General features: G+C 47.8%; 1 protein-coding gene across 1 annotated transcript; it reads right to left on the bottom strand.

The window, feature by feature from the left end:
- On the bottom strand, nt 1-27,072 carry Antxrl (ANTXR like). The gene is made up of 18 exons (XM_087906639.1): nt 26,587-27,072; nt 21,468-21,539; nt 19,955-20,026; nt 18,390-18,471; nt 18,255-18,288; nt 16,816-16,895; nt 16,670-16,738; nt 16,232-16,312; nt 16,042-16,102; nt 10,808-10,906; nt 9,264-9,333; nt 8,613-8,703; nt 7,546-7,611; nt 7,084-7,335; nt 5,877-5,918; nt 4,734-4,871; nt 3,226-3,306; nt 1-426 (listed from the first exon to the last, which is right to left on the bottom strand). Exons 1-18 carry the CDS (start codon nt 26,838-26,840, stop codon nt 7-9), a joined length of 2,064 nt encoding a protein of 687 aa, XP_087762765.1. The 5' UTR covers nt 26,841-27,072; the 3' UTR covers nt 1-6.
- Nucleotides 27,073-27,260: the final 188 nt, after the last annotated feature.

The following is a 27,260-nucleotide window of genomic DNA, read 5'->3' as shown; positions in this document are numbered from 1 at the left end:
TTCAACTTAGAATTTTGGTTCTTTAGAGGATGGACGGCAAGGGTAGGTTTGACAAAGGGTTTCTACAGATTGACGGGTATGGGGATGGAGCAGAGGCAGCATCCTGGAGGGAGCCGGGGTACACCTGTTTGGGCATGAGGACTGTGAGCAGTCGAGAGCGAAGCACTTCTGACTCGGTGGGCACACCTTTGAGCACAGGGTTGGTGTAACAGGGAGACATTCTTGGCCTGCTTTAAGGCAGATCTTTGGGCCGCAGGATCCCTGTGAGATGCCGAAGCACTCCCCGCTAGGTTGAATGACAATCCTTGAGGAGCATGATGGTTTTGTGAGATGGAGACAGTCTCTATTGGAAGGAAGGCAAAGCTTTGGGCTGCAGGAGGCATGTGTGCAGCTGGGACTCAAGACAGTAAAGTTGGTGCATCTCCCCTGGGGGAAGGACAAACACAGAAGGTCACAGAGAGGTCCCTGGAATTGAGTCAGAAAGCTAAAGTTGCTTAACTTAAGGTGGTAGAGTGAGGACTTAATCAGGATTCGGCTGGCAGTGCTGGCCTTGTCAATGCGCCTTTGAATCAAAACAAATCATAATCAACCTGGAGTCAGGTGTGTCAAGTCCTAATAGGAACTATTAAATAAATTAAAAAATTTATTTAATAAATTTTTTTAATTTATTAAATTAAAATAGGAAAAGGTGATTATTTATGAAGGAGGAAATTTCATTCATATAGAAAAACTGTCACAAAACACTACTAGGACCCACACTGCCTGAAGATCTTTACAAGGTTTTCACATCAATGGCTGTGTACACACAGTAGCTCCATAGCAACCTGTAGCCCATATGCCTAGAGATACGTTGCCTTTTAAATCCCTTACACACAAGCATACGTCTTCAAGGACATCTGCCCATGAGTGACCCATTCCAAAGTGTGGACTGGTGCCATTGCCCCCTTTGTTCTTGATCCTTTATTGTTCTTTTATGATTCCTTGTGACAAAAGGTTATTGGCTCAGAGTAACTTGTGTGAGCCTTCTACTTTGGCCTTTAAAGTTTCCCTTTATTCTTTCTATGCGCACAGCCCACTCTGGAATGTGGGAGCATCTCACAATGCCGTAAAACATTTCCCAAGTAAATCATTATTTTTGGAGAATTTCTCTGACTGTTGATTAGACTGGTATCAGAAAAGTCCCCCTTCCCTCAGCTGTTTTAAGTAAGTTGCCTTCAAGAATCTGGCCTCTACCTCAGGACTGTGAGTAGTTTTCTACAAACTGTTTCTAGATCTGGTTTCTGTGAACGTAAAGTATGCCTGCAAAGACTTCAAAGGACCTCACAATTGTTTTTGGTGAATTCACACTTGGCTTTACGGGTCTAATAATTTTGCTTCCTTTGCACAGTTTAGATGCTGTGGAAATTCTTATCTCCATGTTGGTTTGTTTACGTGTGTCTGTAAATAATTAGGCTCTTTCCTATCTTGTTTGTTTGTAAACTTCAAGAACAAAAAGGAACATTCTGAATGTTGGGCATTAAATAGTCACTTTAAGGCCCATGCGATATGAATATTCATAAACACTTTGCATACATCACACTTTGTACTAGAAGATGTGCTGTCCAAATGTTTCTGTTGGTCACCCTGACACCCTGACTCCTGGGACAGAGCTTGGATGGAAGGGTCAGTTCACAACCTGGTTGTACCACTCAACAGCCTCACCATGCTGAGCCCCAAACTAAATGCCAGGGCCTCAGTTTCCACAGCTGTGAAGACAGCAGGACAGAGAAGGAGGCACACACACAATGCATGGAGGGTGCTGGTCTGACTGGCTCCTGACCATGACTGATGAAAGGTTTCTTGATTTTGCAGGGTTTCTAGTTTCCTCCCAACAAGAGAGTTATTGGTTTGGTTCATCATTAGCTTATGGGAAGTCCTTAGACCACGGCTATCTATACGGAAGTTACAGTTTCTCTGAGGCAGTCGTGAGAACGAAATGAGTTTCCAGGCTCCAAGCAGCTCCTGGATGGAGGGGGTAGGCATGGAAAGATGAGTGGGGTTGGGAACACCCCGTCATTATCGCATATACTCTGTTCAGGGCAGGGGGAGGTTTCACAGTTTTGTATATACTAAGCCAGATTTCCACCAGTTTAACAAGCAGAGAGACAAAAGCAGGGACTGAAGAGAACCCAGACCTCAGTGGATGTGACTCACAAACTCGACTGGATTTTGTGCATATTTATGAAGGAGATGGTGCCAACTAGACAAATTCCTTTGGGAAGTGGAAGGCCTTGGGGAAGACATTCATTCTTTCAAAGTTCAAGGCAGAAAAGCCACTTACTTCTCCTCCATAAATGCCCAGGTTTGCGGTAAACTGAAACTTGTAAAGAATTCCCTGGCTGAGGCACGGAAGCCTATGAAGTGACTGGAACAAGCGGGCTCCTTTCGAGTCCTCAAGCTTGTGCGCCACTCCCAACCAGGGTCAGGAGCTCAGGGACATCCTTCCCACTGGGTGACACAGAGCGGGAGGAGAGGCACACCCAGTTCCACCAGAATCTTATTCCTGTTGCTTTTCTCTAGGTGAGGTTGTGCCTTAAGGCGCCTTCGGGAAGGGTGGCAGGGGACACTCAAGTGGCCTACCGTGGGAGGCAGGGTGCGTGAGCAGGGTCCCAGACCACAACCTCCACTCCCTGCTGCTAGACTAGGGTTAAGGCCTCCAGAATGTTCTTAAGTGGGTCCCGCTTAGACAGTAATTCCTTGCTCAGGCAGAAGACCAGCCTGGTGGAGCATCCCAGAGTGCCTTCATACAGGAACCTGTCTGAACTTGCCAAGGGAGCTGGGTTAGTGTTTGGTTCCACTTCTACAAGCCCAGTGCTGCAAGCTGACTGTCCTGCAGGAGGCTTTAGGACCCAGATCAACCCCTACTGAATCACTGCCCTAAACAGTTCCCAGCTTTATTTATCCCTTTATTTGTCCCCACAGAGGGCACAGCAGTGGTCATCTTACTTTGTGCCTTGAAGGGAGCAACAGGTGCTGGTTGACACTCACTTAACTTTGTACCTTACAGGGGACTTCAGGCCCCTCCCACCACTTATTCACAGTAAACCATGAAGGAAGCCTTCTCAGCTAAAACCCACCCTTTCCAGTGCATGGCTCACGTGAAACCGTGGATCCAGAACACTGCAAGTTCAAAATACAAAAGCAATGGCCATTCTGTGCCCTGGAGTTTTCCTGTGTCTAGCTCACCTGGACCTTGGGATGACACCACATCATCGGTATCTGGTGATATCCTGGGTAAAAGCAACTGCAGCATGGATCCAGGTTTTCCTGAAAAACATACGGGACCATGAGCAAGCAGAAGGGCATGGGAGCTGCCCCCCCCAAAAAAAACACTGGGTTCTGCACTCACTAGAACTCTGTCAACATGGACACAAGAAATCAAATCCCATCCTCTCCTAAGAGGAACCAGTCTAAAGACTTGGTGTCTGGAGTGGGCACTGGGGGGCACATAGAAATTAGAACAATCTGGAAAAAAGGTGCATTGGAGATGTTCAGAGGCTTGAGGGGTATGTGGTGGCAAGTAGAGGCCTCCAGGGGAGCTATGGGTTTTGTGAAGTGTCTAGGTAGAAGGCCTGGGAGGAGAGAAGAAGCCAGAACTTGGGCCACATATGTCAGGAAGGCAAGAGGCTCATGTCTCAATCAGGGTCTGCTGCCCCATGGGCCCAGGTAAAGGAAGGTGAGGGGGCTGGAGGAACCCCAGGCCTAACTGTAGAGAACCTCATGGTCTCAGCTCTACAGCTCAGAGTCCTTGGGTCCTATGGAGTGAGCGGGGATGAGCCAGGGAGGCCAGGCCACTGGCAGTGACCATTTTCCTCTTAGGAGACCTGTGTTGGTTTCATTGTAGCTCACAGGCAGGGAATGGGCAGGCATGGTTCCAGATGTCCTTGGCGATGGCCAAAGACTTAGAAGCTCTCTGGAGGGAGCAATGGGCCCACCACAGATAGAGGCAGGGCAGGGAGGAAGACTACAAAGCCACGAAGGGACTGGGGCTCTTTTGTTCCTTAGCAATGTTCTTGCACTCTCCATAATGGGACCTGGGGCTGCTGTCTGTCTTCCCCCTTTCTTGAGGTGGCCTGGACCTTCTGGAAGGAGGGGCTTCAGATGAAAGGCTGCTGGCCTCCTGGAGCTCAGTTCCACATGGGAAGTTTGTGATGCCCCCTCAGAACTCAATGTCATCTACCTCCATCTTTTGTCCACCTCAGTGTCCGTTAAGACCACTCAATCAGCTCTTCCTCTTGTATAGGAAGAGCCTTGGTCCTGGCTGGCCAGGGCCACTGGTGTTTGGCCAGTTCTTGGTGGACAGATGGTAACTCATGACTGTTCTTTTTTGTTTTTACTGTATCAGACTTTGCAAGATATACCCAATACATCTTGATTCGTTCATTCACAAACTAAGGGGACAGCAAAGACATTGTTGGGCAGAGACAATGACATGGGAACCAGAGACTGGCAAGACAGGACACAGTGGCCATGTCCAGAGAACCTGCAAAAACAGGGCTGCAAGCACTTGGAAGACCCTCCTGTGTGCTGCTCCCCTCTAGCTGTGGGAGAAAGACAGGGAGCCTGGTGTTCTCAGACGTAAAGTGTTACATGTCCCACACCCTGTCCACAGTCAGACCTCTGCCGTGACGACTGACTGTGCCCACCCCCTCTGAGCTGAGCCTAGGGTCACAACATGCCCATTCCCCACTCACCTGGATGCCTCTGCTTCCACAGCCACAGCAGGCAACGATCACAGTAGGGCTTGGGTTGACAGGTGATGGAGATGAAGGAGGGGGGACCTGAGGAGCCGGTGATGATGTAGGAGGAGGGGAGGGGTTCTCTTCTGGATCCTGGAAGTGAAAGGGCTGGTGTGTGTCCTGCCTGCAGTTTCTTGAACAGGGAGGGGCACACCATACCTTACATACCCCTGCACTGGGGAGTCAGTCAGCTAATGTCGTGGAGCCAACGGAAGACTGTAACCCACACCCGGGAAGTCTTCCGTGAGAAGAACAGCCAAGAAAGCCCCTCTGGTTTGTAGATATTGAGCTTCCCCAAATGCCAAGAGCCCACTGCTGTGCTCTTGGTTCTCCTGGGACCACTCTTGCTGGCAGAAGCCTAGGCTGGAGGCTGTGCAGAGGGTGGGCAATGCCAGGTGACATTCTCCTCCACTAGGTTCTGACCTTTACAGGGGCAAGCTCCCAGGGCAACTCTGCAGCTAGCACTGTCCCACATGGATAGAAAAGCCGCTCCAACTCCAGCACAGGCCCAGGTCCCGGTTCTGCTTGCTCCGGCCTTTCGTTACCTCTTCTGGTCCCCACCCCCAAAGAAGGCACAGTTGCTTCCCCATCTGGTCCCTCTGCTCAGCTGGGAACATCTCTCATAGCTCACGGTCAGTTAGGATATCCTCTGTTTTCCCCAGTTCTGGACATCCTAGGCGGACCTCAGTGAAACCCTTTCAGCAGGTGACAGACAAGGAGTAGAGAAGCCCAAAGGCTCTGAGCCCGGAGACAGGGACCTGGGTCTGATGCATGCAGCTCCTATACTAAGAACTTGTTTGTGTCCTTGGTATTCTATAGGGAGTCCTGTGGGATCCACTGAAAGATACCAATTCATCAATGGATAGCTGCACACAGTGTAGCAGGTCACCAAAGCCCTGATAATTGTGAAATGCAGGGAGTCTGGTACTGGTGTTATCTGGGTGACATTATTTTGAGTCCCGTGACTTTCCCATTGATCTGCATTCCACCCATTCACTGCCAAAGTAGTGAGCAATTCTGGGCTTAGACTTCATGATGCCTCATGAAGACTTCATGATGTCATGTGACAGTGTCACCCTCTTCCCCTACCCAACTCACCTTCTCTGGTTCTGGTTTTGGCGGTGGCGGCTGCTCCTTAGGCTGGAATGTAAAACAAGACAGACGTGGGCTGGAGTGGGAAGGGTGGGCTTTGCCTTGGCCCTGCCGTCAATGGGGACCCTGACTTGGAACAGGGAGACAACAAGGCCTCTGGGTGCCTATGTAGGTGTCCACTGCCTGTGGTGCTGTGTCCAGTAGGCTCTACCTGGCCTAAGGCAGACCTCCTTCCTCTCTGGTGGAGGGGGAGGTCACATGGACCAAGGTTCTGGTCCCTGGAGAGGCCCACAACTGGAGCAGTGACTCATCAGTCCCACCACAACTATAGTGGAGCCCACACTTCCCCTTGGTAGAAGCTCACTCCTGTTCAGCCCGCGGCCTTCATCCTGCGGCCTCCTTACTCTCTGGTTTAGTTCCCAGATTTCTCTGTTCATTGTGCCTGAGAGGAAGTGGGCCCTGGCAGCTCTATGTTGCATGCTGTCCCCCAGGGCTGCTACTTCCTCCTCCTCCTTCAGCTCTCTGGAGGGTTCCTTCCATCCTAGCTCCCCAGCTCTTCTGCCTTCTCACACCCCGTCCCAGGATGCCAGTGCCATCTTTGCCTCTGGCTCTGCTTTAGCCAAGCTCTGGTTACGTCTCTGGATGGGTGCATTTCCCCCTGAACAGTAGCAGCAGCCCCCGGTGTGGGAGGGTGGCTCTGCTTCTTCTTTGTACTTCTGCAGCCCAGTATGGGGTTGTATGATATACCGGGATCAGGAAAGGAGCTGGTGTCAAGGGTGGCTCTGCCCTACCTAATCGTGTCTGATAGGCATCACCCTGCATACGGGACCACTGGGATCCTGTTCTGACACACAGGGCACCTCTGAGGTTTGACGACATGAGGCCTGTAGATGTGTAGCTGATACAAGATGATTAGGGTCTGAGGGTGCTGGGATGGCCTCTCTCCAGGGCCAGCCTCAGCCCATAGCCCAGGCATCTCAAATGGAACTCCTACTTCAGTGAGGCTGGAGAGTTCTCAGAACCCAGGCTGGTCTCGGGCTTGGGGCTTTAAACTTAAGAGTCTGGGTCTGTCCTGGATGATAGGAGGACCTTGGAACAGATGGGAAATTGCCAGCAGGCTGGATTATAATACTGTGCTTTGATACTGTTCCTTGAAGAGGGGGCATATGTGTGGGAGCCAGGGCAAGAGGGAAGGGTGGGCAGAGGTCTTAACCTTCCTGCGGCACAACTTCCAACAGCAGCAGCACAGCAACAGGAGGGCCACCAGCAAGACTGGTACGAAGATAAGAAATTTCCAGTTAAAGAGAGGGTTATCTCCCAGTGGCTCGTTGGGCGCAGTGGTCACTTTGCCTTGTGTTGTGTCTGCTGGGTCTGGGTCTGGGTCTGGATCTGGGTCTGGGTCTTCTTTCTGTGGCTGGTTGGGTTTAGTGTCTCTGCTGCTGCTGCTGCTGCTGCTGCCGCTGCTGCTCCTGCTGCTGCTGCTGCTGCTGCTGCTGCCGCCGCTGCTGCTGCTGCTGCTGCTGCTGCTGCCGCCGCCGCTGCTCCTGCTGCTGCTGCTGCTGCTGCTGCTGCCGCTGCTGCTCCTGCTGCTGCTGCTGCCGCTGCTGCTGCTGCTCCTACTGCTGCTCCTGCTGCTGCTGCCGCTGCTGCTGCTGCCGCTGCTGCTGCTGCCGCTGCTGCTGCTGCTGCTGCTGCTGCTGCTGCTGCTGCCGCTGCTACTGCTGCTGCCTACTGCAATCCCCTGTGATTGATAACAACATTGGCTTCTTCCCATGTGCCCACCCTTTGCTTCCTCTTTGTGCATACACTCTCTCCACCCAGCTTGCCTAGACCCAAGAGGCCACAGTCGAGTTAGTGGCCCAGGCTGGTCCTCAGAGGGCAGTCAACCTTTCCCAGCCTTGAACCTAGAAAAGGATGACTCGGTATCTTCCAGGGTCTGAGGTTGCCAGTTCTTGCTGTGGCCTTGGCGGGCAGTGCACTAGGCTATCAGTGATCAGATCTCAAGGAGAGGGTTGGGCTGCTGGGCCACTAAAGAGGTGTATGGCCGGGAGATGTGGGTCTCCCTTCCCTGGCTGCTCTCTGTGTCTCTCAGTTCTGTCTGAGAAGTTCACCCCTCCTTCCTCTGAATACTGAGAGAAACTCAAGAGTGGTCACAGATGGACACAAAGCTCTTTCTCTTGGGCATACCTCTCAGTCACACTGCACTGGTCTCAGGTGCATGGAAGACAGATGTGGAGTTGGGAAGGCAGCCCTTGAGGAGTAGCTCTTTCCCCCTCAGGGGCCCTGAATGAGCTGTGGGGTCCACAGGCCAGACAGCTCCCCCACCACGGTGGGAGAGGATGCCCTGCAGGTGATAGTAAGCCTGCAGAGGGGCAGCCAAGGATGAAGAGGAGAGGGGTAACTGAGGACCCTGGAAATGACAGGAGTCACCAAGCCAGCAGGTGCTTGGCGGGTGAGACTTGAGTAGGTTTGGGTCCACATTAGCTACTGGGACTCTGGTCCATTGGCACACGCCTTGGACTGTTGCTGGCAGAAACTCTGGATTTCTGGGCCTGGCACATCCATGTGGTGCTGTTGTGTACTTGCATGTCTTAGACAGTGTCTGGCAAAGCCTTGTGCCTGTCCCAGGGGGCTCTTTGAGGACCTGCCACAGACTACCTAAGGGACTTGTGTGCACCTCTAGGCCTTTTGTGACTAATCTTTGGACCTCTAGGTGGATCTGTAATACCCCTGGGCTCTTACCTTGGTACTCCCGCAGTTGTTGCCGGTTATGATGAGTTTGTTCCCAATGAAGGAGAGGCCATTGTTCAGACTGACCTGAAGAGAGACTTCCCTAGTGCACAGAAAAGAGAGTAGACAACTGAAAGAGCCCCGGAGACTTGGTTTGCTGAAAGGGTCACACACATCAACCCTCAGTGTAATGATGCTGACACTCTAGCAAAGAGCTCCCTGATAGTGAGTAGGTATGCAGGGAACTTTAATCCCCAAAGCATAACAAGTCAACCTCTCCAGGGATGGTGAAGGCTGCAGATGAGGTCAGAAGAGGACTTCATGTCATATGTCTATAACGGCCACGAGCTAAGGGATCAGGGAGGTATGGAAACATAGGTTTGAACCCTCAAACCCATCACCTCCTCCATCCTGCCCTCAGCAGTGCCTGGACACTATGTATTCCTGAATACTACCAGGGACACTAACAGGGGCCTGTGGAAGGGAAATGGAACCCACATATAGGCAGATAAGTGATTCACAGTAGAGGGTACACCCCAGATTTCCCAAGAATTGGTAAACACCAACCACTGCACTCCGCACTAAGCCTCTGGCAAGGGGCACTTACTCTGATAAACACAAACTACCAGACCTCCCCTAAAGCCTCCAGCAAAGGACACTTACTCTCCAGCTTGCTGTATCCTTGGACCAGGACAGGATATACTTTTGTCATTCATTTCAGTAGGGCCTTCATCTAAAAGAGAATGGCACAAGATTATCAATAGGGGTGTCCTCCCTCCGCTGTCACCCTGTGAAGTGTTCACACTGCTTGATGACTGCCTACATCCCCCTGCCTCTCTTTGTTCAAGGGCACCCACTGAGTCCCAGCACTGCCCACTACTGAACCCAGCAGGCACACACAGCCAAGGGCTCTTGCACCCCAGGGAAGAGAGAACACACACACACACACACACACACACACACACACACACACACACACACACGACAGTGCAAAAGACAAGAGTGCAGTGTGCTGTAACATGGGTGAGCAGAGAAATGGGTGGGTCATACTGGGGAGAAGACAGATGCTCAGTCACTGGTGACGTATCCCTTCTTTTAGAGATATGATTTCTTATTTTAAAAAAAACAAACATACGCACATGCAATGATACCTTGCCTGGGATTAGCTAAAGATATCCAGTGGTGAGACCGTCAGGCAGCTGCACTGGGTGGGTTGTGAGTTACTGAGCATAGGCCATGGGTGCGTCAAGACCATGGCCAACTCTTGGTACTTTTGGGTTTGGTGCACCATGTGCACCGACACTGATTCTGTGGGAATTGCTGATGTCTGAGCTAGGAGCAGCCAGGAAATGATCTTAGGGCTGGGGACTCTGGGCTAAGCGAGCGGCAAATGGTAAGGCACCTACTACTAGGTTGCTGGAAGCTTGGGCTCTGGGAAGAAGTTTGGACTTTACTGCTAGGGAGATGGGTCTGCCAGGGACTGTGGAGGCTCAAGATAAAGGCAAGATGAAGCGCTGGTGGACTCGGTACAGGGATAGGAAAAAAACGGACCAAGAGTAGCAACCAGGCTTAGACTCAGGAGGTGGGTGGATAGTTGTACTGTTTACTGAACTGGAGAAGGCTCATAAGGGAATAGAGATTCTTCTTTTCCTCCTTTGGGAGCCTGAGAAGAATTCTGTAACTGCGACAGAAGCCACTAATCTTTAACACACATCCCTTTCCTGATCCACTGAGCTGGGGCAAAAGTCAAGGGCTGAGCTGTATTCCCACTTTCTAGGCTTCTAGTTTTCCAATTCTTAGTTTCCCCCTCTGTGTGTTGTTATGAATGGTTTTCCAAAAAGGCTTCCCAGACATCTTCCAGGGTCAGTCTGGAGGCTGCTGTTCTGTCCTACCTGTAGGCACTTCTGGTATTTGACCTTTGGGAAGGGGAGCAGAAGACAGGCTAATCGGATGTGGTAGTCGGGGATGGGTCAGTGCTGTGTCAGTCTCCAGATGCCTTTGGGAGATGGGGGGTTATTCTTTCCTTATGTTCGTACGAAGGCAGGTGGGCCTAGGCATGCCACTTGGTCCTCTGTCCTTTGGTCCATGCTGCCTTTAGCTCCCCAGTGTCCATTGCACACAGTCAGCAAGGACAGAAGGCAAGGCTGACTTAGAGAAATGATTCTGTATGGTAATGTGGACTTCAGGGATGCCAAGGGACTACTTACCAACGATTCTGGAATCACTGAACGTGAATCTGCAAATAACTTGGCTCATGTCTTTCGCATTACTAAACCCACGTCCGCTAATGTTTACTTGGTAGGCTCCTGCAAGAAGAACATTTAAGCATTGGAGTGGAGGAGTTGGGTGCCACGTTCGCTCTGGTCTCACCTTTCATGAAGGGCTACTCCAAAGACAGAATTATCAGGAGCCCTTGTGAAATGACAGCATCCTTATCTGGATGTCACTGAGCATCCATGCTAATGTAACAGGGAGGGGCCTTGCCAAGTTAGGAGTCCTTCTGGGATACCTGAACCAACAAGTTCAAAGCTCATGTGGGAGTCCCAGTCCTGTTCCAAGCTAGGCTAGCTCAGCTAAAACCTTCCTGCTAGGAGGCCTCTGCACTCCTTAATCCACATGGGCACTGTACAGAGGCAGGGCCTTCTTTGCACAGGGTTAGGTACCAGCTTCCTACTTAATTGCCTGTGGTACCACTGAGCATGAAGAATATCAGTTCTTTCCTATGTTTATGGTATATGAATAGAGACCCCAAGAATAAGGGCTGGGGCATAAGGAAGTGTGTCCAGTCCCTGACCCACCCAAGAGAGTCCCTCATAGGAGATGGCCCTCTTAGATCCAGGTCCCGAGGCCAACACATCCTTCTACATCTTCACTCATCCTGCCAATCACTCTGAGGTTTAGCAAGGTCTTTGCGAGGATGGCTGGGTGGGTGATTGCACAGACTGGATTCCTCTACCTTTTCCTCATTTGCCTGCATAGCTGCTTCAGGGGCCCAAGGACAGTTCATTCCTGCAGCCCTTGTATTTCAGATGCCTCAGGGTGGTAGATCAAGGACCCTCCTCAGGCTCCATAGCACTTGAGATGACCCAGCACCACCTCAAGCAAACAGCCAATTCTGTTGTGTTTGGGGTCCTGTCTTCTGCCTTGGGTTTCCCTGAAATTGACCGGTATTCTCATGCGAGAGCTTGACACAAAATGGCCAGCACTTTAGCAGATCAGAGGCTGAGCAGATGGACATCTGGAAGCACCTGTTGCCTCCATTCAGCTTCAGGCAGGAAAAAGTGACAAACTGATGCTTTCATCTGGGGATTGTCACAGCTTTCCAGACACCAAGACCTGTGAGCTCCAGGGCAGTCAGAGGCAGGCTATACTGCTGGCCTTTTTATTTTTTATCCCAGAAGCAGAGGTCTTTTCTACCTGCATCTTATGGCATTGCAGATTCCTCACTTGTCCATAAAACAGGCAGGGGCAGGGGCAGCCCGGAGCCAATGACTAGGATGGAAACATCAGGGCTAGCTTCTGTCTTTAACACCTGAGAGCCTTCAGATGCTGCCTGTCCTCACACCTTCCGTTGTCTCTATATCTCACAACGTAGTTCTGTGTACTGGAGCTCCCACATACATGGTCCTCTGGCTTACATTGGTGTTGAGGGTGGCACAACCCCCAAGCAAGCTTAGTCTTGTCTTCTCAGGCCTGGAAACTTGGGCTCCCATTGAAGAACATGAAGGTCAGGACTCAGCTGCCTGAGCTAGAAGGCATAGGAAGAGCTGAACTGTCCACAGTGGTAAAAGGAGACTTAGGGCTCCCTGCCTCTCTCTCTTCTGCAGGACACCAGATCCAGCAGTATGGGGCCAAGTCTGCATGCAAGTACTGACAAAGGCATACTTCCTCTAGAAACAAACACATGCGTGTTCTTGGCACACAGATGCAGGGATCTGGGGATGGACAGAGGTCATCTTTGTCATTTCTGGTCCTGGAGGTCAGGTTTTGGCCATGACAATGCCGGAGTGCAGTAAGCATTCCTCTTTGTGCGTGTTTTTGCCAGGTACTGGGGGTTTCCTTGATTCCAGGAGCAATGTAGATGCCCACTGTGCCCAATGGTTTGTTCACCCGTCGATACGATCACCTTGTTACTGACTGCATCTTGTAAAAGTGGAAACTGCACACGGATTTCCTCTTTGGCAGCTCCTGGTCTTTCTAGCAAAGCCAGTGTTCTGAATGTGTTGGTGGTTCCATCCCATTTTCCAGGGTTTCCTTGAGAATTTCAAAAATACCTTCTTCTTAGCCTTATGACACCTTCTGTTTGAGATAAATAGGCAGTATTCGCACATAATGTGATGTATGTACAAATCACAGAATATACCTTTCAAATGTAGATCATACTATACCCAAACCATAGTCACCTCATGCATGCTCATCTCCCACATATACTGCAATACACACAGTACCTTCAGAGGAGCACATACACCATATGAACATATTTTATACACTGTGTAACACAAATATTAACTATAATATATATTATGTACTGCATACACATGCATACTGCCTATGGCATTTACAGCCATAAAACACAAGCGCACAAATATCATGCGTCTTTAGAAATACTACATTATTTAATCACCAATATCACAACTCTCTCTCTCTCTCTCTCTCTCTCTCTCACACACACACACACACACACACACACACATACTTCAAGCTGTTTAGTACCACACATATACTCATAAATGGACGTGCTCCATGTTCTACATAAAACAGCACACATGATTTATTCCACACTCACAGTTGAAAACATGCACTACAGATATCATATGTACTATTCTCATATAGCAGACAACATCAATGCATGCCATAAATCCCTTAAATATATACTAGACACCACATGCCACATAAAAATTCAGACATGTAGTACATGTCATAGCAAACACATCACGTGTTACATACACATTATATACCCTTCCACACCACATTACATTACAGCACAGAACATCCCAACATACATAGAACAATCATCACTTTCTCCTCCCAAGCCTATTTGAGCCATTTGTTCCACAGGCCTTCCACAACCCATATCATATTACATATACCATACACATACACACTGCTCATATACATCCATCAAAAGCACACTTACCACACACAACATATCTCTGCAAGACAGACTACAAACACTATCTATACCACAAGATACCATATGTATTCACTTCCCCAAATATCAAACCACACACATACCCTTCTTCCATAATATTCTCCTAAATTTTCCCAATGTAGAGGGGACAAGATATACTACATACATACATACATACATACCTTACCTACAAAACATACAAATCACACACAGAACATATAATTTATACAAAAAAACTCCAACTCAGTTTTCCAAACTTATACTACACAAAATATCACACCTACACATTCATCCATCATATATACCCACATGCATGCCACATGTCATAAACATATCACATACACACAAACCACATTTCCTATCTACATACATTTCTACATAGAAACACATGTGCACAAACCATACATCAGCCATACACAAGTTAATCACCTTTTTCATTCATTGTAACAAAATGTCTCATTAAAGCAGCTTAAGAAAGAAGGGCTTATTTTGACTGACAGTTCAAGAGTACAGACCTCGGAAGTCCAGCATGCTGGAGCTTGTATTGGCACCACTGGATCCAAAGGACTTGTGTAGCCCTGCCCTTCTGGCTCTGATTCCTTCAGCACACATAACCTCTCTTTGGCTAGCCCCACAGCGTGCCTGTAGCTTTCTTTAGTGAATGCTCCATGGTTCTAGAATTCCTAACATGCTGGGGTCTCCACTGCAACATAGGCTTCAATTTCACAGCTTTAAGCAAACGGCTCTAAGGAGCTCTCTCTGACTCTGCTACACATTGGTGGCCCAAAGAGCTCTCTCCAGTCTCTGTTACCCCCTGAGTATTGCATCTTGTGTGTCTACAAAACCAGTGCCACATGAATGACACTGCCAAGTTCTGCTGTCAGCTTGGGAGGGCGCTGGTCCCCGTATGACAAAGCTGTCGTGGTAATTATATGTCTTGATTTCTGACTCTGAGAAACCACTTTCCTAGAATGTTACTTTTGAACTGGAAATCCCTTCTGAGTTCAGGCTCTTTCTTTTCAAATAATTTTGCATTTTCAAAGAATAGACCAGTTTATAAGTATGAATCTTGCCCTCAGGGACATTTCTGACTGTCCTTGTTCTGAGCAGGAGATTTCTCTTGAATGATGCTAAGGACTTTAAATAACTACAGGTGCTTTCTCAATTCTAGTCTGGTTTGCAACCTTAAAATTCACTCCTTTTCTCCAGTCAAATAGCACATTTTTTTTTCATATCCTTTTTGCTTCTCTGGCTCTCTTCACCGTAGACCTGGTTAGCAGTGAGCAGTAACCATGACACACCCTGAGTATTATTATGTTTTGAGATTTTTTTTTCTGTCAAATAAATATTCCTTTAAGTTTGAATTCAGCTTCACTCGAGTTCTCAGGACACAAACACAATACAGCCAAATTTCCAGCCAGACTATGATGTTGAATGGCCTCTATCCAGGCTCCCAACAGAGTCTTTAAGGGTCTCTATTGTCTGTGTTTCTCCTGGCATTCTGGTCTTCCAACCTTCCATTAGAATGACCCACTGTGCTGGGCAGTAGTGGTACATGACTTTAATCCCAGCACTCTGGAGGCAGAGACAGGTAGATCTCTGTGAGTTTGAGGCCAACCTGGTCTACAAGAGCTAGTTCCGGGACAGCGAAGGCTGTTGCACACAGAAATCCTGTCTTGAAAAACAAAAACAAAAACAAACAAAACAAAAATGATTCACTAAGCTTTTCTTAGAGAATTCTTGGGCTTTTCTGTGTCAGTTTTCCAGACTTTCCCACAATTTTCTTCTACAAGCTGTTTTCAAAGGCTTGAGAACTACACAGTCAGAATTGAGCAACAATATCACTCCTGATACCAGTTTCCTGTATCAGAGACAGCGAAATCCCAGACCAAACAAGCTTAAGTTTACAGTTTTAGTTCACAGATCGAGAATACAATCCATCACGTATGGGAGAAAGTTCACGGTGGCAGGAATGTGAGGCCTTTGGTCATATCGAATCCACAGTCACGAAGAATGTACACGCCAGTGCTCAGCTCACTCTCCTCTTCTCCAACTACTCAGCTTGGGACCACAGGACGTTGGATGCTGCTGTCTGTGTTTGGAATACTGTCTCCACTCGAGAAACTCCCTCCCAGTCACGCAAAGGGGTTTGTCTTCTAGGTAATTCCAGATCACGTCAAGGTGATGATCACTATCAATACTACCACAATACATATATCACATGCACCATATATCATATATACCTGTGCAAACGTACACACCCTCTTGAGTTATACCATTTGCCCATGTCTGTGACCCCTCAGCTCTTACCTTTTATACACACATAGGAAGGCTGCACGGATAACACTTCAATACATGACTTGGCAGCAAGCTGAGAGAGAGAGAGGAGAGAGAGAGAGAGAGAGAGAGAGAGAGAGAGAGAGAGAGAGAAATGGGCAGTTTAGTAAGCCTTAGGGAATGCAGACAGGGTTCCCCAGTGTCCCACATCCCACTTGCTCACTGTGTCAATGATGCTCTGCAGAGCAGAGAACCCTTTTGTGACCGCGAAACTGTGACTTGGGCTGTCTGCAATCTCCATCATCTATGATAGGAGAAAACTCACCGGTTAGAACCTCAGAGCCAGAAACCAGAAGCCTGATGCAACAGGTTCCCAGACCTGGGGCAGTTACTGTTGCCCTAAGCCCATGGTGACAGGAGGGTGTCAGGCACACACTGACTTTCATTCAAAGCCCAAGCTTCGGGAATGGGAAGCTCTCCTGCCCACTCTATGAAGGGGGTTGGCTTACTCAACTATGTGAGCTACCCTTTTGCAGTGGATAATTCTAGACACAGCACCTTGGGTGGGCCAGAGTTTGGCTCTCCTGGCACTGTAAAGATGCCTTTACAATCTTGCTCTAATAGGCTCTACGGGGGCACTTGGTCACCTGGTCTGAAGTACCTGTACTTTGTCATACATATGCACACCCACGGTGAAAATGGTGGCTCCGAGTTCTCGAGCTTTTTTGGCCTAAAAGAAAGAATATGCTAAAACGTACAGCTCTAAATATCAGAGGCAAAGGGCTGATGCTGCTGGGCTGGACTCACCTCTTCCACGGTCAGCTTAAATGGCTTGTCCATCAGTGTCCCATCAGTCAGGGCAATAATCACACTGTTGACATTACTGCCTGCAGAAAAAGCAAGAAGTGGGTGGGCTTGGTGGGAGTGGCCTACTGGGTGAGGCTGCAGATCAATCCAGCACTATCCAGGGCAATAAAGTTGGTTGTTTCTAACTCCTTGGTCTCACAGAATGAAAAGACTTGGGTACTACTTGTTCCACAGATTAGGAGCCAGAGGGGTTTGAGATCCTCCCAGAAGGCCTGACTTCTTATTTCCTGGCCCTGGAACCTCTACCCTAATTAAAGGCTGTGCCACAAGCCCAGCCTCTCCCTGGACTGGTGGGGAAACAGGAGGGGAAACATCCTTCCTTGATGAGGCTACCCAGTGAGGCAGCTTCAGGCACAATGTTAGGGACATCTTACTGGAAACAGTAGGCCCAGTAAGTCAAGACCTGCAATGAGCATTGTGAAAAATGCCTTTTAGACATGTAAAAATAGCTTAATCAGGATCCCTACTGCACCCAAGGCCGCACCTGATAACCAGAACCCAGTGACATCACTCATACAAGATAACTGAACACAGTCCTAGAACCCCACGACACCCACTGGACACTCCATAATCATATACTTATATATAAGAGACCAAGAGCAATGCTCTGCTCTGTGTATCAGGAGAGACACCACCTTAATCTGCCCTGGGGCTGGAAAGTCTCCCCCAGGATCCTTGAATCAGAGACTTCTGTTGCAGGCTGGGCCTGACCTTCAGCTAAGATCCACACAGAGGAGAGCAGCCTTGGGGAGATAGGCTTAGGACTGGAGTTAGGGATTTAGAGTGTGAACCTTGTATGATGATCCTCAGCATAATAAAATATAGCTTTTGTTATACTAACTACTTTCTTGCTGGCCACAAGGATCCAAGTCAGAAAGTCTTAGGCAGGGAACTCAATGGCCACCAATCAAAAGCCCCACTGGATTCCACAAGACCCGTAGTCCAGAGGGACACAGGTCTTGGCTGGACATGATTGACTCATGGGCTTAGGAAGCTGACCAAACAAAGCAAGAGGTAGGAGAAGACTTAGCAGCCAGAGGAAAACCAAGCCCTGGCTCCCAGCACAGGGTCCTCAGTCTGCCCAAGTCCTGTGTTTTCTTCTATTTCCCAGTGCATCTGTATGCCAAGGACCCTAGTGAGAACAAAGCCAACACGTGACCACATACAGCTAACGGTTCTCTCAGAGTCTCCTGAGTGGGGTGCTGTGCTCCAGAGGGGCCAGCTGTGCACATGTGTGTGTGTGTGTGTGTGTGTGTGTGGTGGGGGGGGGGATGACAGGCTTCAAGAGTTAGACTTAAAGAGGCTCAGGATCTACACACAGACCCTGTAGGGAGCCCAGCTCCGTGGGTCCTGCCCCACTGAAGGCACAGGCAGCTCACCTTCCGAGTTGGCCTTTTTGATCTGCTCTATGGCCTGCCAGGAAAAGAAGAAAAAGAAACAGTGAGATGTGAAGATGTGGCCCTCTACACCGAGCCAGTGTGCCTGTGCCCAGAGAGGGCTACAGCTATCTGTACCTTCTGAATTCCTTTCTGCATGTGTGTGAATCCTGTAGGCACCTCTTCGAGGAGAGTGAGAAGGCCCTTTTGGATTTCTTCTCTGGAAAGGATAAAACAGAAACATGGCATGAAAGATATTGGCAGTGGTAAAACACCTCTAAGCAGTCGTATGGCCTTGTCCACCCTGCAGGCTGAGAGAGGGCACTGGACAAGGGACACTGTCTCTCCCTTCTGAGCCAGGTCTTCCTCTGATTTCATGAGCATGGAGGACAAGGCAGGGAATTCAAGGCACCCCACGGGAAGGCCTGGTTTTCTTTGAGTTTGTTTACGTTTTTAGGCACCCAGGGCCTTGGAGATTTGGACAGAGTCCTTGTCCATTAAGTCCTTGGAGAACATCCTGGGATTTAAGCTAGGGATTCACAATGGATCTCTGCCGGGGAGTTCCAACCACAGTTCTGCCTTTATCCCTTTGTCAGCACAGCCCAATCCAGTTCTCCCCCTGTTGGCCAGCTTAGCTCAACCCTATGCCAACCCCTATCCTTCTGCCTGAGCTAGCCCACTATCTTTTTTCTATTTCTATTCTCCACTCAGCCCAGGATAACCCCTGACACAGCCAGCGTCTCTTTCTGTTTCTCCTATGCCCCATGGCTTCTCTGCACTCCTTGCCAGAATCACCCTCAGGAATTCTCTCTGCCACTCAAATTTAATCAAGTTTCCCCCAAACCAAGCCACTAGGGTACACAGCATCAGGTCTGGCCTGGACTCTTGGGAGTCAGTCCATTACTGCCCCGCCTCCCAGATGGACCTTGGGTGCCGTGTCCATAAACTCAGAGACTCTTGTCCCTTCCTTGAGGTTGTCCCCCTTACTCTTGCTCCTGCCTTTTCCCCTAGGATGCAGGACAGAGATTTTCGCACCTCCAGACACCCCAATCCTTAATGTCCCCACAGACTCTGGCTTTCTAACTTTGTACAGAGTCTCCAGAAGAGCATGTAAAGTTGATCTTCCCTCTTCGTCAGCCCCCAACTTCTTACCTCTGGGATGCTCTCACTGTTGGGCCACCCCACTTTGTGGCTACCTGTTTCCCATATCTTCCTGTGACACTCAGTACAGGTGTCCTATGACCTCATCTTGTTGCTTCCTTATTGATGACCACAGGGGCCCTATGCTCCCCACAGGGAGCTCCCCATGCTCCAGTGTTCTCCTCAGACTTTCCCGGATGTCTCCCTGCTTCACTTACCCAAGCAGAGGGCGACTTGTTCATGGAAGGCCACACAGGCCATGATTCTAAGAGAACATGTATGTCTCACCAACTCCCTGTTATTATGGGTGATAAGGGTACTGACGTGTGTACCTCACCAGTTCCTGTATGTTGCCATAGGCAGGGCCTAGGTAAGATTCAGAGAATCTTCTAGAAGTATCAAGTCTATGAGTTCTGCTTAAGTACAGGCCCAAGAATGCTAGTAAACTGGGGTTGGGGGTCAAGTTGGGTACCTATGGGTGGGCAATGCTGGAGACGCAGGAGTCTCTACAAGCCCTCAGTTTCCTCGAGGTACCAGTGTCCTGGCCACTGGGCAATACCTACCTGTCTGAGGTGAGTGGTATGATAACTTCAGCGTCTGTTGAGAAGGTAATGACGGAAATCCGCATTTTTGGGCTGGGGACAAAGCACAAGCACTGAGAAGCCAAGACACTAGACCATCAGTCTGCCAGGGAGCAGAACATGCACAGAATCCCTGCTCCCACCCCAGCTCCTTCGCACTGGGGACAGTCAGAGGTGAGGTGTTAAGGTGAAGTCGGCAAAGGATTCTGAAGCCCACAGAGATATGTAGCTCTGGGGGAGAGAGAGAACACGTCAGGACAACCCCTGCTCCATCTCATGCTTCGCCTCTCTTCTCTCCCTCAGTCTCTCTTTCCCTCAGTCTCCCTCTCTTCCTGTCTCCCCTCACTCTTTTCTCTCCTTCTACCCTTTTTTTCACCTTCTACCGTTTCCTCTTTCATATGTGCACACACGCAAGTCACCCATTCCGAATAGGCAGAGAGGCTCACACGCTCCCCCACAGGGACATCATCATTCCTGGTCCCGGATATCAGATTCTTTGCGTCTCTAGCCAGCTTTCTTTACCCTTCCCGCCTCCAACTCAATGAGATCACTCTCTGTCTGGGAAGCCCTTCACACGCATGCCTCCCTCTCCTCCATCCCTATAACTCAGGAGGAAATCAGATTCCCTTGACTTAGCAAGATGTCTACTATGGCTTTGTCCCCAAACTACCTGTGGTCCTCTTCCCCCAGCCTTTCCTGAGCAACCTTGACTCCCCTAGTCTAAGGGACTGCCCACTTACTGGGGTCACTGCTATAGTTTGAGTTGGAAACATCCCTTATAACCCAGGTTTTGAGCACTCGTTCCCCATCTGGTGACACTATCTCAGGGGGCTGTAGAATCTTCAGGTAGTATCTAGCTGGTTGAGGCAGATTATCAAGTCAGACCATCAACAGTTAAGAGCCCGGTCCCTGTCCCTGCCATTAGCTTTCTTCTTGTTGGTCTACTTGGTGTGAACAGCCTTGGTTACACGGTCCTCTTTCCATGCCTGTGAGGGAGGGACTGAACCTGTTGGAACCTGTGAGTCATAGACACCTCTCTTAAGTTGTGCCTGATAAACATTGTGGCTACAATAATGTCACTCTTTGACCCTGCTCGTCCTCCTGCCTTGAGGACTCAGTTCACACTTCAGTTTCTTTAGGACCCTGAAACTTTTTTCTGAGGATTCCTGCCTTTTCCTTTGTCTTTTCATGACAAGTTCCCCAGCTCACTCCTCTGGCCCTGAACATGCTATGCTCAGTATAGATTACCACCTGTCATGGTGTCCTTCCTACTCTGAGGGTTCCTGGAGGGTGGACTCTGTCACTGTACTACACCAAATCCCCAAGGAGAATCAGCCAGTGTTGCTGTATCCCAACTAGACGCTGTCCCCCATGTTAGCACACCAGCCTGGGCCTATGCTCTCTCTTTGAGGGGATCTCATGCCCATCAAATCTAAGAGACAAGAAAACGACTCCCTGGAAGCACAGAGGAGACTACAGCCAGGAGAAGCCATACTTCTGGAATTTCTTCACCAAATCCTCGGCAAATGAATAAACGTGGATCCAGTTTGTGCCCACACTGCCTGACCTGAAGACAAAGGAGACATATGTCAAGGTATGATGTAACATCATAGGGTAGGGAAGGGCAGTTTTAGCCTTCCCAGGTGTTCATGGCTTTTATTTATTTGTTGGTTTATTTATTTTTATTTTAGCAACATGTTCCTGTGTCAGTGCTGACCATGGTGGATCATCACGAGAGGTGACTTTCTTCAGGGTCAGTAGTGAGCAGAAGGTAGCCAAACAGCTTCATCTGCAGAGACTGTTGGGTCCCCAAAGGGGCCTTTAGCGGTTCACCACAGTGCCTGATTATGCTCGGTGAGGGCTGTGTTGTCTCACAATGAAGGATGATGTCTTGATTGGAAGAGCTACCTATGTTTCGATATGTGAGGCTTTCCACTCTGCCTCTACTGACTTTAACTTACCAATTCTCAGTCCTGTCCATGAATGTGTGGGTCAGGGCTACCGGCACTATTGTTATCAGAAGGATTTTGAACACTAGGAAAGGTCTTAAGGTGACCCAGGCTTGGCCTGGAGCTCCCTTATTAAACTCTTGGGTTATTAGGTATCAAAGCTCCTTCTCAGGTGAGATTACTCTGGAGCTTGTGGAACATTTGGGGCATAGGTTGGGTCCTGAGGATTGTTAGGTCTTCCCAGCTCTTTGTTGGCCCCCATGTCATACCAGCTGTAGCTGTCATGTCTTGCCTTCCAGAATAGCTTAGTCCACTGAGCCATTCATGAACCAGAACAAAACTCTCCATTGTTTCCTGCTTGTCTGTTACAATATTCACACCATCGAGGGTCTGACAGAAAGAACTTCAAATCAAAACTAACCTGGAGATAAAGAAACTCACTTTCTTCTGATTATGGTGACTCCATCAAGAGGACATTGCAATTGTAAACACATACACACTGAGCATGGGCATGTCTTATTTCATTAAAAAAACATTACTAAAGCTGTGTGGTAGTGGCGCATGCCTTTAATCACAGCACTCGGGAGGGAGAGGCGGGTGGACCTTTGTGAATTGAGGCCAACCTAGTCTACTGAATGTGTTCTAGGGAAGCCAGGGCCACACAAGAAAACCCTGTCTTGAGAAAACAAAACCTAAACAAACTAAAACAAACAAACAACAACACTACTAAGCATAAAAGCACAACTTAACCCAAACACAGTAAGAGAAGGTGACTTTAACATCCATTGTCAGCAATAAATTGGTCTTCCTGATAAAGAAAAAAAACCCAGAAACATTAATGTTAAATGATGTCATAGTTCAAATGAACCCAGAAGACAGTTCTGGAACATTCCATCCAAACACTACAGAATGTATGCTCTTTTCAGCAGCCTGTGGAACTTCTCTAAAAGTGACTATACATTAGGAAATGAAGCAGGTCTCAACAAATTCAGGAAAATTGAACTTTTTTTGTATTTGCTCTGAACATAGTAGAATAAAGCTAGAAACAGCCACAGGGAAACTTGAGACAATGCACAGACTCATGGAGATTTAACAACACACCTAAACACACATACTAAACAGCAAGACCCATTCAACACACAGTCAATTAAAAAGTCAACTAGTAAGATCCAAACTAACAAAATTAAATAAAAAAGGGAGACATTACAACAGACACTAATAAAATTCAGGAAGTTTTAGACATATATTCCACTAAATTGGAAAATCTGAAAGAAATGGATGGATCTCTAGATGCATATGGCCTGCCAGAGTTAAGACAAGTAATTTAACCAGATCTAAAACAGCCATGAGATTGAAACAATAAATACAAAAAAAATCTCCCAACTAAATAAAGCTATGCTCAGATGAATTCACTACAGGATTCTACTAGATCTTTAAAAAATGAATGTGAATGAACACTAATCTTTTACAAATAATTCTTTAACATAGAAAATGAAGGAACTCTGAAGTTGCTAGTAGAAAAAGTAGAAAACACTAGAAGATACAGTCATAAGTGAGGATTTTAAATAGGACTCCATTTGTCAATAAATAAAGCCAACAATCAATAAGTGGGACTTTATAAAATTAAAAAGCTTCTGTATATCAAAGGGAATAATTAATCTGATGGCAAGATAGCACTCAGAGAAAAATCTTTGTTAAGTAAACATCTGACAGAGGATTAATATCTATAACAGACAAAGAGCTAAAAATCTAACTAATGAGACAATAAGCCACTCAATTAAAAGGGTAGTGATAGCAGCTAAGGAACTGAATAGAGAATTCTCAAAAAGAAGGAATTCAAATTGCTGTGGGACAAGGATCTTGCACCCTGTAAATATTTGTCACTATATTGTTTTAATAAAACACTGATTGGCCAGTAGCCAGGCAGGAAGTATAGGTGGGGTGACAAGAACAGGAATATTCTGGGAAAAGGAAAGGCTCAGTCTGCAGTCGTCACCCAGACCAAGAGGAAGCAAGATGAGAATGCCTCACGGATAAAAGGTACCAAGCCATGTGACTAACACAGACAAGAATTATGGGCTACTGTAAGATATAAGAGTTAATAAGAAAGCCTGAGCTAATCGGCTAACCAGTTTATAATTAATGTAAGCCTCTGTGTGTTTCTTTGGGACTAAACAGCTGCGGAACCTGGTGGGACAGAAACCTCTATCAACATCAAATGACTAAATTTTTAAAGGGCTCAACACCTTTAGCTGTCAGGGAAATAGCAATTAAAATTACTCTGAGAATCGATCTCAGGCCTGTCAGAGTAACTATGACCAGAAAACCAACAATAGTAAGTGCCCACACAGGTGTAGAGAAAGAGGGGTCCTTATTCATTGTTGGTGGCTGTACAAACTGGTGTAAGTGTTACGGATATTAGTATGGATATTTCTGAAAACAAAAAAAAAAACTAAAGCAAAAAGTACTATGCAGTACAGAAAAATACTTGTGGCCATACACTCAAAGGACTCTATATCCTACCACAGAGAAACCTGCTTATCTTTGTTTATTGTTGCTCAACAGCAGAGAAATGGAGTCCATGAAAACATGGTACATATATACAATGGTGTTTTCCTTTACTATAAAGAAGAATGAAATTATGTTAGCCCCATAAACAGTCATGCTACTATAGCACTAGTGAATACATCTTGCCTGGCAGGTCAGTATTGTGACATGTAGTGCCCAGCGCTAGATAAAGACCATTAATTTCTTCCCCCTCAACAGTCTGAATAGTACCTTCTAGGACTATGAAAGCTATACATCAGAGAGAGAGAGAGAGAGAGAGAGAGAGAGAGAGAGAGTGTCTTGGGCAGTTCAAGATTTATTTCTCTGTTCCTATATAACAACAGTATGCGGTGTCATCAGCAATCTGGTCTTATCATCTAGCTATGGTGGACAGCCAAGAGAAATGGCAATAACACGTGTTGTTATGGGTACCTCTGGGGATCCCCAAATCAATAATGTATGGAGAGCTATCCATGTCTCACACTGAGATTTTCACCTAATAACCCATGTCTTTTGTGAACAGCATTGTTCACCAATGTGGGGGTACTGTGTTCCAACTTCTTTTAAAATATTTTAAGTTAGTGTGCAAAGTAGGTAGGCTTCATAAGGCTTCCCCTATACCCTCAGCTTTGGCGAACCCACTCTTTACCGCTCCATTCCCTTTACCCACCTGTGCCCACTTCTGCTTTAACTTGAAGCTCCCAGGACCTCTCCCTCTGTCCTTTCATATTTGCAGGAATATAGATGGAAGGGGAAAGCACGATTTCAAGTGAGGTATGTGAATCCTAGATTCTAATTTTTACGTGTGCCACTTATATTGGAGTGTGCACATATCCTAAGACTTGAGAAAGAGGCCAAGCAAGCCTTGTGCCCACTGGTGCAATTGAAGCAGATCTGTTATTGATAACCAGTTGCTTTCTGGTTGAGTTTGAGTCCTACTCCACAAAAGGGACTTCTTATCTGGTCTTATAAAACATAGTCAAAAGCCTGTAGGGGGGGCTCATAGGCTTTAGTGGGGGAGCTAGTGCTATTGTTTTGCTAACAGGATACAATGTACCCATTAAACTTCTTTCTAAACAACTGTGATTACTACCAACATCGACTTTGACCAAGCAACCTTGGCCAAAGGTTTTGTTTGTTTGTATTTTGCCATGAGCAGCAGCAACAGCAGAGGCTCATAACTGGTTAAAGAGTAAGTAATTCCTTCCAAGTTAAATGACTTGAAATTCAGGTGAAAATGAGACATTTACATCACACACTCTAAGGTTAGGGGACTATCACCCAAGATTGGGTTAAGAAAAAGAAAAAAAAGGAAAAAACTGGGAAAAGATGGACCTGTAAACAACCTAATGAAACTCACTGGGTCATCAAAAAACAAACACGAGAGTAGATAGGGAGAGAGAGAGAGCGCGCGCAAAGGATTAACAGGGGAAGGAGCTGAGCAGGTAAATGGCAATGAAGTGGTAAAATACATTTCATACATGTTTGAAAATAAGAGAAAAATACAGACACATCAAATGACTAAGCTCAGGAGATAGAAGTGTAAGCAATATTTCCCATTTTATAGATGTTAAGAGCACACTGCAAATTTCTGTAATCCAAGAAACTGGATAGTTGGATGGGGCACCACCAGAGAAGCCCTGAGCCTATGTTGGTCTCTGACCCCCCTCTTGGTCTCTGACCCCATCTCCATACCCTCCCTTGGCAGTCAGGAGGGGTCTAAAGATCAGCCCAACTTTCCTACCACACTGAGAAAAAACAGGCTTTTCCTGGGATAGGAACTGTCCATGGCTCTTGTGTTGGGAGAAAAAAAGGGGAACCTTTAAGTCACTAAAATAAAGGCTACTTGGAGCAGCAAAACTGAGAGAGTGCCCACAGTGGCCATGGCAATCTCCAAGGTCCCTCTGTGGGTAGCCTGAGGGGCATGGCGACCAGATCAGGGTCAAGATGCTGGGGACAGAGTCATCCAGAAGGTCTGTGTCGGCCTCCTTGCATTCAGGAAGTCAGTGACAGCCTACATCCCGGGGTCTGACCACAATGATCTTGCCTGTCCTATAGAGTCAGACATACCGCTGATTCCCAAGGACTCTCTAGGGACAGTGCAGGAGGGCAACTCACTTGTCCAGGATGATGTAGAGGTCGAAAACGCCGAGGCAGTCCTCTGCCGTTTGGCCCTGGCCCTGGCTCCACTTTTGCCTCATCTGTTGAACCTCGCGTTGCTGGGAACTTCTGGAGCCCTTGCCCAGGCGGTGGAAGAGTTTCCAGCCACGGCCATGGTTGCCTAGGCTCTTAGCCTTAGAAATGGGAGGCGGTAATAGGAGCAGGAACAGAAGGAGTGCCAAGGAAGACATGCGGAGACCGTGAATACCCATGCTGTCTGTCCCCGTGGCCTTGCTAGCTCTAGAGATGCTGTGGAAGGTCACAGGTAGCTGAATGACAGCTACTCTTGGCCTTTATCTCCACCACCTCTGCTTGCACCCAGGGATTGAGGATCACAGCTTGTATTCTATCACCAATAGTAGCACTGCACCTGATAAACTCAGGACACGGGCTAGAAGGTAGTTACTCTGGGATATCCCTACCCCAACTACCTGCAGAGCCCTTCACCTACTGGGGGAAAAACACCCTAGGGTTGTGATGGGCAGAAAGGTTGACATGGTTACTTTGTGACCTGTCTCTCTGCTTAGCCTTTATGCTGACAGTGATAAGTGGCAGTCATAGGTCCTTTGTAGGAGTCTCAGATGAGGCCTCCTTGTCTCTGATCCTAGCCCCTCACAGGGCATCCTTAGGGG

Source organism: Myodes glareolus, chromosome 5 (genome assembly GCF_982192425.1).
Source record: "Myodes glareolus chromosome 5, mMyoGla1.1, whole genome shotgun sequence".
Lineage (NCBI taxonomy): Eukaryota > Metazoa > Chordata > Mammalia > Rodentia > Cricetidae > Myodes > Myodes glareolus.
The sequence above is the reverse complement of the archived record's forward strand: the minus strand, read 5'-3'. Positions and strand labels throughout refer to the sequence as shown.